The sequence below is a fragment of the Solea senegalensis genome, linkage group LG5 (assembly GCF_019176455.1).
Source record: "Solea senegalensis isolate Sse05_10M linkage group LG5, IFAPA_SoseM_1, whole genome shotgun sequence".
Taxonomy (NCBI): Eukaryota; Metazoa; Chordata; class Actinopteri; order Pleuronectiformes; family Soleidae; genus Solea; species Solea senegalensis.
In genome coordinates, this window is record NC_058025.1 from 18,777,587 (window position 1) to 18,793,829 (window position 16,243).

Sequence of the window (16,243 nt, forward strand, 5' to 3'; positions counted from 1 at the left end):
GGTTTAATCATCTGGAACAGCCCCCTACAACACTATGGGCAGAGGTTTGGAGTCTGGTAATACCAAGGTTCCATTGTTTGTCTCTAACAAACAATAGAACCTTGGGAGGAAAAGTGAGGCCATGTGTATTTAAAATATTACAAAATGCAAAATATTTTTGTGGTCACTGCTGGCTGAAAAGCTGTCAGTGGTCCTCAGTGTTCATAAATCCACCTGTGTGTTTAGCAGGTGTTTATGTGACTCACTGTGGCAAGTGAAAACTGCATTGCTGTAGGTCACTGAATCTTTGGATGACACAGAGCTGCAGTGAACTGAATCCTGTGACGTTCGGAGCTGCAAGTACAAAGAGAACACCATGTCATCTTTGCCTGTCTTAAATATATTCAAAACTCAGTTGCCCTTCTATTCATTCCTGCTCAGAGACCACACGCTAAAGCTCCAACAAAGACTCTGAAATCCTTCTCATCACTAACCCTTATCCTCCCATAATGCCCCTCCTACCCTGTGCCACCATAGATATATATAAAGGGTAGATGTCTTACGTCGGAGTGTTGGAGTCAGCTCGCTCACACATAACATGTGTTGTAGTGGTACATGGACTTTTTAAATAACCATAACTTGCTCAATTTTCTACCAATTTTCAAACGGTTTGGTTTGATATAAACGTCAGAGATGTAGTTATTATGACACTGCATATTTATGAATAATTATAACCATGGGCTTCAAATAACATTAAACAGAACAGAAAGGTGCAATGAATACATACACACACAAAGTATTTATGTTAAATCAATATATGGGCTACTAAAACTCAGGATACAGAATGGCATGAGATATATGTATACTTTTATAATAGTATACTACTTACTAATATAATATAATACAATTATTTATTTAATAATTATTACTTCTTTAAACTAAACATGTAATAATTCAAACTAGTACCGTGCACCATACTAGTAATTTTCAGTACTAGTTATTTACAGCAGCGTCCCCGCACATGTCGTTCCAAATTTCGGGGGGATAGGGCAACATATGGCAAAGTTATAGGGCACTTCCTGTTTAAAATGGCAGACTTCCTATTCGGTCAAATGTGTGTCCGTAAACGTGTTCAGGGAAGTTCCCTTGTCTTACATATCAAGTTTTGTGCAAATCGGACAATGATAGAGTTTACTTCCTGTTTTGGGCATTTCACTTCCTGTTGGGAGGTCATCTTTTGCAAACATGTTCAGTACAGGTCCCTGGTGTCACATATAAGGTTTCATGCAGATTGGACAACGTATGGCAAAGTTAGAGGGCACTTCCTGTTTAAAATGGCCGACTTCCTGTTCGGTCAACGGTGACTCCGTAAATGTGTTGAGGGAAGGTCCCATAACTCACATATCATGTTGAGGAACATGTTGAGGAACATGTTGGGGTCCCACATACCAAGTTTTAGTTGGATACAACAATCCCTGTGAGAGCAGCATCAAAAACTATAAATGTAATTCTGTCTGCTGTCACTCGGGGGCGCTGTCTTCAGCCATGGCCCATCATCAATCATAGCAAGTTTGGTTTCGGATTGGACCTTCCAAGTTGGCGTCTGATGTCGCCAACTTTTGTGCCCCCATCTCAATTTTGAAGATGATTGCACGAACACTGTAGGATAAATTTGTTCAAATACCATTGGTGTGAATTCGCCAAAATTGCCAAAATATGGCCGTTCAACCCAAGATGGCGGCGTTCCTGTACGACTTACGACAAAGTCCTCATTGACTTTTTGGACCGTCCTGACATGAATAACATGTGTACCAAGTTTCGTTCATGTACATGAAACACGACAAAAAGTCATCTGCTGATTTGCGTTTTTGTAAGCCCCTCTCACATCCAATTTTCAACGCTTTTTCGGCAAAAATCTGTGAGTTTTGGGGTATGGGAAAGGCCTCAAAAATGCGATTCATTTGAAAGAAAAATAATAATAATATAATATTAAGAAGAATTCTTTGCATTTCAATAGGGTTCTATGCACTTTGTGCTCGAACACTAATTATTGGATTATATTAGTAATATTTCTATTAAAATTATTTGAATTATTACATGTTTACATGTTGAATTATTACACTGATTTAACATAAATACCTTGTGTGTGTATGTATTCATTGCACCTTTCTGTTCTGTTTAATGTTATTTGAAGCCCATGGTTATAATTAATTCATAAATATGTAGTGATAATAACTACATATCTGACGTTTATAACAAACCTAACTGTTTGAAAATCGGTAGAAAATTGAGCAAGTTATGGTTATTTAAATAGTCCATGTACCACTACAACACGTTATGGGTGAGCGAGCTGACTGTGGCTAGATGGCCGCCCGAGCGGACGTTCGACTACATTGGCCAGCAGCACGGACGAGACATCTAGCCTTTATATATATCTATGTGTGCCACTACATGCCCTCAACAACCAACACCAACAACAAACCCAGAGAAACAGCAGCCTGTGCTGCCTAACACCAATACCATTGACGTTTTACATATGTATACCATGTGTTCCAGTATGGACGTGTTGGAGTAGACTGGCTGGTCCAGACCATGTCCACTCAGGTGGGAAGGCTCATCCATGTAAGTGTTGGAAGTAGGAAAGCTCCGAGTCTGTAGCCCGCTACAGACAGAAAAATTACAAAAATTACAGAAGGAAAGCAATGTGGACTATTAAATATAAGGTCACTCTCCTCAAAATCTGTTTTAATAAATGATCTACTTTCTGACAATTGTATTGATTTAGTCTGTGTAACTGAAACTTGGTTACATAAAGAAGATTGCGTTAGTCTAAATGAGTCAACTCCACCCACTCATGCTAATACCCATATTCCTAGAAGCTCAGGCTGAGGAGGAGGTGTAGCAGCCATTTTTAATACTAGATTATTAACAATCCCAAACCCAAACCAGGATATTCATCATTTGAAAGCCTTATTCTTAATCTATCTCATCCTAGTTGGAAATCACAGAAACCAATTATGATAGTCACAGTTTATCGTCCACCTGCACCTTATTCAGAGTTCCTATCAGAGTTCTCTGAGTTCTTATCCGAGTTAGTGCTTAAGACAGATAAAATTATAATTGTAGGGGATTTCAACATCCATGTAGATGTTGACCGTGATAGTCTTAACTGCGCATTTAACTCTTTGTTCCATTAGTCACACCCTCGATCTTGTTTTAACTTATGGTATTGATATTGATAACGTAAAAATTGTTCCTCAAAACCCTCTCCTTACTGATCATCTACTCTACTCACATTTAATTGTACAATAATGAATTACAATAACATAAATAAAAAATACATCTACACTTGGTGCCTGTCTGATAATAATATTAATACATTCAAAGAGACAGTGCAACCTTTATTTAACTCTGTGCCATATATCAGTACATCTGAAGGTACCTTTTGTGATTTTACTCCCGCCCTCATAGATAACCTTGCGTACTACATTAGATTGCGTAGATTGAGATGAGCACCATGGTTTAATTCCAATACTCGTACTCTTAAAAAGGCGTCATGTAGATTAGAAAGAAAATGGCCTTCCAATAACCTGGAATAATTTTATATAGCCTGGAAAGATGGTTTTGTAGCTTTAATTGAAGAAAATAAGAATAATCATAGATTTCTTTTCAGCACTGTAGCCAGGCTGACACAGAGCCACAGCTCCACTGAACCATCTATTCCTTTAACACTGAGCAGTGATGACTTTATGAACTTTTTTGTGAATAAAATAACATCAATTAGAGAAAAAATTGATCATCTCCTCCCTCATATTGGGACTGACTCATATTCTAGCACAAGAGCTTTAGAAGCACCAGGTGCACAGTTAGACAGTTTCTCCCCTATAGATCTCCCTGAGTTAACATCATTAGTTTCATCATCCAAGCCATCAACCTGTCAGTTAGATCCTATCCCCACCAAACTGTTTAAAGATGTGTTTCCTTTAATTAACAGCTCTATATTGACTCATATTAATCTATCGTTATTAACTGGATATGTGCCCCAAACATTTAAAATAGCAGTTATTAAACCCCTTCTCAAAAAAGCGACCCTTGACTCAGATATTTTAGCTAATTACCGACCTATATCTAATCTTTAATTTGCTTCTAAAATCTTAGAAAAGGCAGTTGCTAATCAATTATGTGAATATTTGTGCATTAATGGCCTGTTTGAAGATTTTCAGTCCGGTTTTAGATTAAACCATAGCACAGAAACAGCACTAGTTAAAGTTAGTAACGACCTTCTCTTGGCTTCAGATAATGGTCTAGTCTCTTTACTTGTCCTGTTAGATCTTAGTGCTGCATTTGACACCATTGATCATAATATTCTACTGCAGAGAATGGAGCAGACTCTTGGGATCACAGGTGCTGCCCTCTGCTGGTTTAAATCATACTTATCTGATAGATTCCAGTTTGTTCATGTTAATGATAAAGCCTCACTACAAACAAAGGTTAATTGTGGAGTTCCACAAGGCTCAGTGCTTGGGCCTATACTTTTTACCTTATATATGCTTCCTCTAGGGAACATTATTAGAAAGCACAACTGCTCTCCTTGATGTTGTCTATGTACAGTGCCTTGAGATAATGTATGTTATGATTTGGCGCTATACAAATAACATTGAATTGCACTGAATTGAATTGAATGCAGAATATTCAAACTCCTGAAGACTGCAGGGTGCTATACCATAAAGTCAGAGACCACTCATATTATGAGTCTAGTGTGGACCAACTGGTGAGCAGCCTAACTGTCCTTGAAGTAAAGGAAGTTAACTAAAACTAGAAGAAAGAGTTAATAGTTTTGGTGTTTTCACACAGAATTTATTGGTTGAGTAAAGGAATTAAGTTTGAAGCTTACGCTGCCCCTAGGATCAATGGGTAGCCTATGTACAGTAGATAAACAGCTGCTAGAGCTGCAACTAACGATTATTTTCATAATCGATTGATCTGTCGATTATTTTCTTGATTAATCGTTTGGTTCATAAAATATCATAAAACCTTAAAATATGTTGATAGGGAGATGTCACGTGACGTTTAAGATAATGGCTGCTTAACCGAGTGCTCCATCGAGGCATCTTATACATTCATCCGTTTGTCACATATATAGTAGGCATATCCCTACCCAAAACTGGTCTAGGCTTGGGAAGTGCTTGGAAAAAAACGATGAGCAGGCTGAATGGCTCAGTCTGACAGAACCCTAAAAACACCACGGTCATGTCAGTGAGAGCGTGCCTATGTTCCCACAGCCCTATGTTCCCACATTTCTAAGAGTTTTTTCAAAATTAGGCCCTATGTTCATCTGAACCAGAGCAAGTGGAAGGTCAGAGCTCTTGTATCTTCCTCCACAGGGAATGGTTGAAATGAAAATAACAACCTCTAACTCTGTTTCCAGTGCTGTCTTCAGGGGCATTTTCAGAGTCGCAGACAACAACTTGAGGGCGCCAATTGTGGTGGATTACTCGTCGGACTGCCACTTGGAGTACTTGCCTGTAGTGTCCAATGGTTCTCTGTTCCATAAGCACATGAACAAGAGGCAGTACAAAGCCATGATGGTTTCCCAATATGGTAAAACACTGTCTGTATGGTTGAGGGCAACTCCTAAATTTACATGTGGCATACATGTAAATTGTTCTGCATTGTTGCAGCAGAGTCAGATTCTCATTAGTTGCAAACACCAGTATGCCCCAATCATTGTCAGCACGTAGCAAAAAAAGGTCTTTGCCCCATGTTTGGGCCCATGAGCCTGTGACCTCCACTTCATCCGCAGTGGCTGGGATCTCTGGCATTGCCTCAGACCTGGCTCTCTGCATTGCTGAACGGATTGACTGAAACGCTGGTTTTGGTGGTCTATCACCTCCTCCTTGGACTGCCCGGTGATGTCGCACAAATTCTGCATTGTAAACAAATTTTTCAAAAGTTTTCTGTGAAAAAAAAAATCCTTAGAAATGTGGGAACATAGGGCTGTGGGAACATAGGGCTGACTCCATGCCGGGAGCCTGTGCTAGCAACGTTGCTAATTCTCTCAGGTAGTAGACAGCGACCGTGTGTCGGGTAATGTCGCTGAAGATATTCTGTCCTGAAACAAATATCGGATGAGCTTCAGAGCTTGGGAGAAATACGCATAGCCACTTCGTTGATGGAGGAGAAACTAATAACTAGCTCTTGTGAGGTGGAGGGGAGACTTGGCTTTTTGGAGGAGTCTGACAACCACCTGAAGGCTAACCCCCCAGCTACTAAAGACAAGGTGACGACTCTTCGCAAGAGGCTGGATGACATAGAGGACCGGAATATGCACAATAATTTGTGCTTTGTCGGCTTTCCTGAGAGCTTTTCCTGAGATTTAATTTTTTTCTATTTTATTTTTTATAAAGTGTGTTTATATGTGTATTTCATTTTTTATTATTATTTGTTTAACTAATTCTTATTTTATTTATTTATTTTTTCTTTTTCTTATAATTCTAATGTATTCTTTTTCTTACTGTTTTATTTTAGTTGCCTTACTCTGATATTTTGTTCTCAACGCATGCGGCTGTGTATTTTAATTTTGCCCTTATTTGTTTGTTCAAATAAGTATAAATCAATAAGGTTTGAATCATAAAAAAATGTTGATTGGTGTTGGTCAAACCTGGAAATGATGATGTTCTCAAATGTCTTGTTTTGTCCACAAACCACGAACAACTTTTAATGATTTCTTTGTTATCCAGGGTAAGGAAATGAAGAAAATACTCACACCAAGCAACATGCTTAAACAATCGAAAATCTTGTTTTAATCACAAAAAAAGCTTTAAACTGATTAATTGATTGTCAAAATAGTTGTCGATTAATTTAGTAATTGATTAATAATTGATTAATCGATTAATTGTTTCAGCTCTAACAGCTACTAATACTATTGATACCTAACGCAGTGCTTTTCAAAAGTTTTTATACCAAGTACCACCTGAGAAAACATTGAGCTAATGAACTTGCACCATTATCACCAATGTTAAAATACCGTGGTGTAAATAGGCAGAGAAAAGTCAGCTACAGACTTTTCACAGGAGGCAGATTTATTTCCAATAAGATAATTTGCTCTCTCATCATCCTCCTCTTCCTCACATATACTTCAGACACTGGAATAGATAAGGTGGTTCTAATTATTATTATTTAATTTTTTCATCAGTTTCATTTTCAACACACTCCAGTCAAAATTCCTCCGCTCCACTCCGATCCTATCCCTGATATATACAGTAGAAAGGTATTTATGATTTTCCACCAGATGAAGCTTGTGTACCACTGGTGCTACAGGTACCACAGTTTGAGAAACATCTAAAACATCTAAAAAAATACCAGTTTTAAAATGTCCCATAAGAACAAGAAGCTACAGACAAACCAATTCTACATATTTGTCTAAAGAAGGACTGCAATCCTACATCATGGACATATACAGTATGTTTGCAGATTCTCACCTGAGAGCAGCACCTGTATGCTCCAGGGCTTTGTTGTTATGGTGAGTGTGACTGTCAGATCCATCCTGCAGCAGCTTCAACCAGTGCTCCTTTTCCTCTGAACTACTGACCTGAGAAAAAGAGATGGAAAAAGGTACAGGAGAATTAATATATCATCTTAAAGGGGACATATTATGCAAAATCAACTTTTTAACCATTTGAATACTTATATTTGGGACTCACCGACGTACAAACACACACATTTTTAAGAAAAGGTCACATAGAGCTCATAACTGACCATTCTGACACATCCTAATTAAAGATATTTGTTCAGTACGTCCTCCATGACCGGAGCACAGACTCAGTCTGATACAGTCACATACAGCAGCAGTTTATGCAGCGGTGGCGATCAGCGGTGCTGTCCCAAAGTGTTTTTAACTTGCAAGAACAGTGGCTGTTTTCCGCGCACGCTGCCAGGTTGATATTGTCAGAGAACTAGTGGAGGGAGGGGGAGAGGAATGGAGCAGAGGGATCAGGAGCTGAGTGAGTGAACGCTGTAAAAAGGACAAATCAGAAACCCCCTGGAAGAAGTGGGTGTGTGTTTGCCTGTGTCTCATTTGCATATAAAGGGACCATGCACAAAACCAAGCGTTCTGAAAGGGGCGGGTTTAGCAGGGTTATTGAACTGCTATGGTGCTTCATCCTTAAGGTATTTTGACCAAAGCATGTCACAGACATGTTCATTAGGACACCAGGGTACTATTTTAACTTGGGGAAATAGGGTATAATATGTCCCCTTTAAACAAAAACATTCTTAATCTAAAATATTAAATCTCAAAGAATATTAAATGTATATCTCTGAGAACTTCGGGGTGGAGTGGATCAGTGGTTAAGACCGGTCCCTGTGTGTGAAAGACATCATGGTTGCAATGGTTGCAAGTTCGATTCCACCCCTGGCTGATTGTACTCAATTCCATTGTAAGTCGCTTTGGATAAAAGCGTCTGCTAAATGACATGTAATGTAAAATGTAATATTGAGTGATATTTCTCATACAATATTAGTCTTATATAACATATGCAATTTAAAATAAACCCCTCTTTGAAGCTGTACTGTACAAATGTTTGACCAAATGTGTCCTCTCACCTCAAGCATAGCAACCTGGTCAGTGAGCATGCTCAGTGTGATCCTGTAGGAGTGGTCAGTATCAGGCCCGGCTCGCACCTCACACCCTCTGAGCTGGATGGTGTACTGAGGAGATCGCTCCCTCTTTGCCCACCCTCTGTCGTCCTCCTCTTCTCCAAACATGTTGAGTGAACCGGCATCAACACGACACAGTAAACTCTGCCACTGACAGTTCATCAGCACGTTAAGGAAACCTGTCAAGTACAAAGAACGTGGGTCACTGGGGTCACTGTTTACTGCTGAATGACTGACAGCATCTGACAGAAAGAAGAGGGATATCATTAACATATCATATGATGTTTCTGTACCTTTATCTTTGTCGAGGCCGCCGCAAGCTGGAGATTTCTCCTCCTCAGAGTGGCTTTGGACTGTACTAGACTGAAGAAAAAGATCTTATAACGGTCCTCTCTATAACTGGAGAATCCGCAACAGGTTGATGAGGTACAAATCTGCTGTTGTTTGTCTTGTTCAGGAGGTTTTTTATTTTTTATTTTATTTTTTTTTAAACGGGAGTAACGATAATTGTGCTAAAGTCACAAGATAGACTGTTTTTTATTTTTGTTCCTAAAAACAAGCCAAGCAAACCTTGAATTGTGACCTATTTCCAAATTTCACATTTTAAAATGTTTTAGTTTTTGCTCAGATATGTTTATATATGGGCCACACGGTGGTGTAGTGGTTAGCGAGAAGACCCGGGTTCGAGCCTCGGTTGGAACAAGGGCCTTTCTGCATGGAGTTTGCATGTTCTCCCCGTGTGTGCGTGGGTTCTCTCCGGGTAGATAATGACTGACTGACTGATGTTTATATATTGGGTGAAAATTTAAAAAAAAAAATGTCATCAGATTACCTGTAGGTTGTGCTTTAAAAAAATGATATAAGGCACTCTATACTGCACATTCTTATTGCTTCTGTTTATACGTTTTAACACAATAATAGAAAAAAGCAGCCTAAATGTTCTGTGTTTTAACTTTCACTTTCAATGGACAGAGAGGCATCACGTAGGCGTCACACAGACGCTGCATACACGTTGTTGACGGGTGAACTAAGCCTCAAATACTTGACATGAAGACCACGCGTGATTGTTAAGTACAATTCTACATACGTACAGGCACACACTGTGTAGTGTTTGTGGGAATCAAATAGCGAGGGGTCATTCATGCTGTGCCACACAGCGGACGCCTGTGTGCACACTTGTCTCAATGTACACACCAGACCTCAGTTTTAAGGTGGGCCTATGAAATGCATGGGGGGGGGGCACAATTATTAGCCTACAGTACGTATATTTGTTATCATCCTCTACTCTATTTGTGCAGCATGTAATCATCATGTTAAACATAACCAACAGCAATATGACCAGGTATAGCCTACAACCAGCATGTAATTTGTAAATCATAAGGTGCTGGAACGCAAAGTATACATATGACAGCGCAGAGATCATGAGACGGACACAGGTCCCAGAACGCACACAGAAAGCGATGCTGAATAACATGCAAATGCCCACTTACAATGCTGTAGGACTTACAAACCTCTGTTTAAAATAATATCCATGGTATAAATGTTATGTTAAATTTACAATTATTATATGCCCACATCACCACTCGTGGGAACATAGGCGTCAGATACACCGGGGACATGTCTCCAGCACTATTTATGAGCAACAATTTTGACCCCACCACTTCTAAAATTTTAAATCAATTTATCATTAACTCTCGAACTAGCGGAAATACCGAAGTGGTAATTTGAACGTTCATAATTAATTTGCATATAATTTCCATAAGTACAAAGTGAAAATAAATAGATATGTAATGTGAATACAGGTGATGAGGAAGCGAAATGTGAATTCTAATAAGTGAGAAAATGTGGCAATTGATTAATTACAGATAAAAGCCCCTTTTATTTTGTTTTCATTTATAACTCAATAGAAATGAACCATTTCTTTAAACTTAAAACTGTTTAATGCCGCTCCTGTCGAGGCTCGCGCACCACGATGTCTCGGGCTTTTGCGCTCATATGGACAGAACGCAGTTCAGTTGCGAGGTGCACGAAGAAGTTTCTACGTGTCATCAACGCATGTTTTTTATAAAGAACTGAGGCATTTATTGCAGCCAGGTCGAGGATATTACAAAACACTGCCACTGGTCATCGGCATGTGTTTTGCCCTGGTAGACAGTGAGTGATGCGTTATCACTTTTCAACACCTGTGTGGATAACAGCGGGATTTGCGCCTTTATATGCACGGGGGAAGCTCTCTTCTGACAACCAGGCCCATATTTTTTATGTTTTAATGACAAAGAATGCAACATTAGTATTTAACAAGTTATTTATTTAGCTAATATGATAATATAAAATTCAAATTAAAGTATTTTTTTTAAGAGATCTGTGCCTCAAGTCAGGGGGCACAAGCACTCTTGGGGTGTCAATGTAGAAATAATTATTTACTTTATGATGATATATTTTAACAGCTGCTTCGCTTCACAATTCAAGCAGTCCATGTATTACCAAGAGAGACCAATGTGACAGTTTAGGCTATTTCAGTCATATGTGCACACGTTAAGGCGTCTGACTGTGTTGCTTGACTTTAGTGACTTTTGACTTGTCTGTTTAGTTAAGGTGAAAGTTGTTTAAGATATTTTGTCTGCTAGGTCAAAGACAAAGTTGTTATTGTTGCTGTTTTGACCTAGTTTCTATTGAGCCATCACCAGGTGAGAAGTTTCACTGGCTACAGGGGAGTGGCCAACACAGCTGAGTAAGATTTAAACCAGACCCAAACCAGCATTTGTCAGTGTGCATTTGGACTATCTGGGTATCTCATAGGACTATTGGAATTAAGCTAAGTATCACTTCTGTCTGTCTTTCTTATTTGGTTGCTATTTCATTAATTGCTATTTTATCTAACTGTGTTGCTTGACGTTAGTGACTTTTGACTTGTCTGTTTAGTTAAGGTGAAAGTTGTTTAAGATATTTTGTCTGCTAGGTCAAAGAAAAAGTTGTTATTGTTGCTGTTTTGATCTAGTTTCTATTGAGCCATCACCATCACCAGGTGAGAAGTTTCACTGGCTACAGGGGAGTGGCCAACACAGCTGCAATCAATCAGCACCTAATCAGGTGTCTTTTAAAAAGTAGCACCCACTTTGAAGCGGCAACTTCAGCGGCAGACTCCTCAGACGAAGACTCAGGGAGACAAAGACAAAGGAGTCTAAACTGGAGTCAATACTCAGGAAGACAAAGACAAAGGAGTCTAAACCGGAGTCAAGACTCAGGAAGACAAAGACAAAGGAGTCTAAACCGGAGTCTAACAAGGAGGCTAACAAGGCTAAGTACCTGTTTTTTCTACCTTTTCACATATGTGCCTTTTTTCCATTCCTGTTCATGTCTCTTCTCATAGATATTACAAACCTCACAATCACTCACAGCATCACCGTAACCTGTCCTCACTTATCTATCCCACCCGCTCCACACACATCCAACACCTTGTTGCAGGGGGCCTAAGGAATTGCCAGTCAGCTTCCCGCAAGACTGAGTTCATCTCTGGCTTTGCTACTGAGCAATGTCTGGACTTCCTTGCTCTCACTGAGACTTGGATAACACCCTCCAACACAGCCACCCCTGCGGCTCTCTCCTCCGCCCACTCCTTCTCCCACACACCCAGATCCACTGGAAAAGGTGGCGGGACAGGTCTGCTAATCAACCCCAACTGGACTTTCACTCTTTACCCACTGCCACACTTCTCTTCACAGTCGTTTGAATTTCATGCTGTAACTGTAACTCACCCAGTAAAACTCATCATTGTTGTCATCTACCGTCCACCAGGCCCATTGGGACACTTCTTGGAGGAACTAGATGTCCTCCTCTCAAACGTCCCAGAAAATGGTCCACCACTTGTTCTTCTTGGTGATTTCAACATCCAGTCAGAGAAGTCATCCGATCTACTTCTTCTACTTTCATCTCTTTCTCTCTCACTTGCTCCTTCTCCACCAACTCACAGAGCCGGCAACCACCTTGACCTCATCTTCACCAGAAACTGCTCCACCTCCGACCTCAAGGTAACCCCACTTCATGTCTCTGATCATTTCTTCATTTCCTACTCTCTCCCACTCTCCCAATCTGATGATCTCATCTCATCAGATATTGCACTTGTCCGTCGTAACATTCGCTCTCTCTCTCCCTCCTCTCTCTCCTCAACTGTTCTATCAGCACTTCCTTCAGCTGACTCCTTCTCCCTCATGCATCCCAACTCTGCCACAGACACCTTCCTCTCTACTCTGTCCTCCTCTCTTGACTCTCTCTGTCCTCTTACTTCCCGGCGGGTTCTTAAGTCCTCCCCAGCCCCGTGGTTGTCGGACTCAGTGCGTGCTGAGAGAACCACGATTCGGGCAGCAGAAAGAAAATGGAGGAAATCAAAACACCCTGATGACCTGCTTTCCTATCACTCTCTTCTCTCCACCTTCACTGCCTCTATCTCTGCAGCCAAACAATCTTTCTATCAGACTAAAATTCAATCCTCTTTCTCTAACCCCAAAAAACTTTTCTCTATCTTCTCTAACCTCCTTGATCCCCCCACCCCCCCTCCTCCTTCCTCTCTTCTACCAATTCACTTTGTCACTTTTCTCTCCAAAACTCTGGAACGTGCTATCTTTAATCAACTCTCATCCTACCTTCACCTGAACAACCTTCTTGATCCTCTTCAGTCTGGTTTTAAAGCAGGTCACTCGACCGAAACTGCACTTCTTGCTGTCACTGAGCAACTCCACACTGCCAGGGCTGCCTCTCTCTCCTCTGTGCTCATCCTCTTGGACCTATCTGCAGCGTTTGACACAGTTAACCACCAGATCCTTACTTCCTACCTTCAAGAACTAGGTGTCTCAGACTCTGCACTTACCCTACTCGCGTCCTATCTTCAAAACCGAACATACAGAGTAACCTGGAGAGGATCCCTGTCGGAACCCTGTCCTCTAGCTACTGGGGTCCCTCAGGGGTCTGTCTTGGGCCCTCTCCTCTTCTCTCTATACGCCACCTCTCTTGGTTTGGTTATTCACTCTCAAGGTTTTTCCTATCACAGCTACGCCTATGACACCCAACTCATTCTCTCTTTTCCCAGCGCCGACACACAGGTAGCAGAACGGATCTCTGCTTGTCTGACTGACATCTCTCAGTGGATGTCTGACCATCACCTGAAACTCAATCTCGACAACTGAGTTTCTTTTTCTCCCAGGAAAGGGTTCTCCCACCACAGACCTAACCATCACCCTCGACAACTCTGTGGTACCTCCTTCTCATACCGCAAGGAACCTGGGTGTGACACTCGATGACCATCTCTCCCTCACTGCCAACATTGCTGCAACAGCTAGATCTTGCAGATACATGTTGCACAACATCTGAAGGATAAGGCCTCTTCTAACCCAGAAGGCGGCACAGGTTCTGGTCCAGGCTCTTGTCATCTCACGCTTGGATTACTGCAACTCCCTCCTGGCTGGTCTCACTGCGTGTGCTATACGACCTCTGCAACTCATCCAGAATGCAGCAGCTCGACTGGTCTTCAACTTACCAAAATTCTCCCACACTACACCGCTCCTCCGCTCCCTTCACTGGCTTCCTGCAGCTGCTCGCATCCGCTTCAAGAATCTAGTGCTTGTGTTCCACGCTACAAACGGATCCAGTCCAGCCTACATCCAGGACATGATCAAAACCTACACCCCAGCCCGCCCACTCCGCTCTGCATCGGCAAACCGGCTCGCTGCCCCCTCACTGAGAGGATCGCAGAGGCACTCGCAGAACTCGAGACTGTTCACTGTCCTCGCTCCCAAATGGTGGAACGATCTCCCCATCGACATCCGGACAGCTCAAAGCCTCCACATCTTCCGCCGCCAACTAATCGGCGTAGCTGTGATAGGAAAAACCATGAGAGCGAATAACCGAACCAAGAGAGTTGGTGTATAGAGAGAAGAGGAGAGGGCCCAAGACAGAACCCTGAGGGACCCCAGTAGCTAGAGGACAGGGTTCCGACACAAATCCTCTCCAGGTTACTCTATATGTTCGGTTTTGAAGATAGGACGAGAGTAGGGTAAGTGCAGAGCCTGAGACACCTAGTTCTTGAAGGGAGGAAGTAAGGATCTGGTGGTTAACTGTGTCAAACGCTGCAGAAAGGTCCAAGAGGATGAGCACAGAGGAGAGAGAGGCAGCCCTGGCAGTGTGGAGTTGCTCAGTGACAGCAAGAAGTGCAGTTTCGGTCGAGGGATCTGCTTTAAAACCAGACTGAAGAGGATCAAGAAGGTTGTTCCGGTGAAGGTAGGAGGAGAGTTGATTAAAGATAGCGCGCTCCAGAGTTTTGGAGAGAAAAGGAAGAAGAGAGACAGGTCTGTAGTTATTTACTTCAGACGGGTCAAGGGTGGGTTTTTTAAGGAGGGGGGTCACTCTGGTCTCTTTCAGAGAGTCCGGAAAGCAACCAGATGATAGAGATGTGTTAATGAGGTGGGTGAGGAAAGGAAGAGGATCAGAAGCAATTGTCTGAAGAAGGTGAGAGGGGATAGGGTCAAGGGGGCAGGAGGTGGGGCGGGCAGAGGTTATTAGGGAAAGAACTTGATCCTGAGATAGAGGGGAGAAAGAGGATAGAGAAGGAGCTGAATGTGTGGTTGGTAGAGTGGTGAGATCGGGAGGTGGGGTAGAGAAAGAAGAGCGAATGTCATCTACCTTTTTTGTGAAGTAGTTGACAAAGTGAATTGGTAGAAGGGAGGAAGGAGGAGGGGGGGTGGGGGGATCAAGGAGGTTAGAGAAGATAGAGAAAAGTTTTTTGGGGTTAGAGAAAGAGGATTTTCAGAAAGAGGATTCATATCTCTGAAGAAAAACAACATTAAAGATAAAGATTTCTCTGACTTTATATGGGCCTAAAGAAAGCCTAAAATTAAATTAGATATTTTACAACTTTACAACTGGGGGCCACACGGTGGTGTAGTGGTTAGCACTCTCGCCTTGCAGCGAGAAGACCCGGGTTCGAGCCCCGGTTGGAACAAGGGCCTTTCTGCATGGAGTTTGCATGTTCTCCCCGTGGTGGGTTCTCTCCGGGTTCTCCGGCTTCCTCCCACAGTCCAAAAACATGCAATGTGGGGATTAGGTGAATTGGACACTCTAAATTGACCATAGGAATGAGTGTGAGAGTGAATGGTTGTTTGTCTCTAGCTGTGTGTGGCCCTGCGATGGACTGGCGAACTGTCCAGGGTGTACCCCGCCTATCGCCCGATGTAGCTGAGATTGGCACAGCAACCCCCGCGACCCTCTGGTGGAGGATAAAGCGGTTAGATGATGACTGACTGACAACTTTACAACTACCAAAGGAACAAGGATAATGGGACCTCCTCCTCAACATTACAAACTAAACAACCTCAATGCAAGCCAGAATGATCTCAATAACATGTGCAATAAAACCATAAAGACATGTGCAATAAAACCCTGGGCAATACGGGGTAACTGTCGGTGTGTGTGTACCTGTATGTGTGTATATGTATATGTATATATATATGTGTGTGTGTGTGTATGTATATATATATGTGTGTGTATATGTATGTATATATATATATATATATACTGTATGTGTGTATATGTGTATATGTGTATGTATGTATATATA

General features: G+C 41.6%; 1 protein-coding gene across 1 annotated transcript in view; it reads right to left on the minus strand.

Moving 5' to 3' along the window:
* Positions 1-16,243, minus strand: part of si:dkey-220o5.5 (actin filament-associated protein 1-like 2) — a 29,149-nt gene that overhangs the window by 1,557 nt on the left and 11,349 nt on the right. The window contains exons 9-13 of the mRNA XM_044025364.1: positions 8,931-9,000; positions 8,584-8,816; positions 7,461-7,570; positions 2,524-2,641; positions 246-333 (exon numbers count right to left, since the gene is read on the minus strand). Coding sequence (XP_043881299.1) covers positions 246-333; positions 2,524-2,641; positions 7,461-7,570; positions 8,584-8,816; positions 8,931-9,000 — 619 coding nt within the window. The remainder of the gene's footprint in view (positions 1-245; positions 334-2,523; positions 2,642-7,460; positions 7,571-8,583; positions 8,817-8,930; positions 9,001-16,243) is intronic.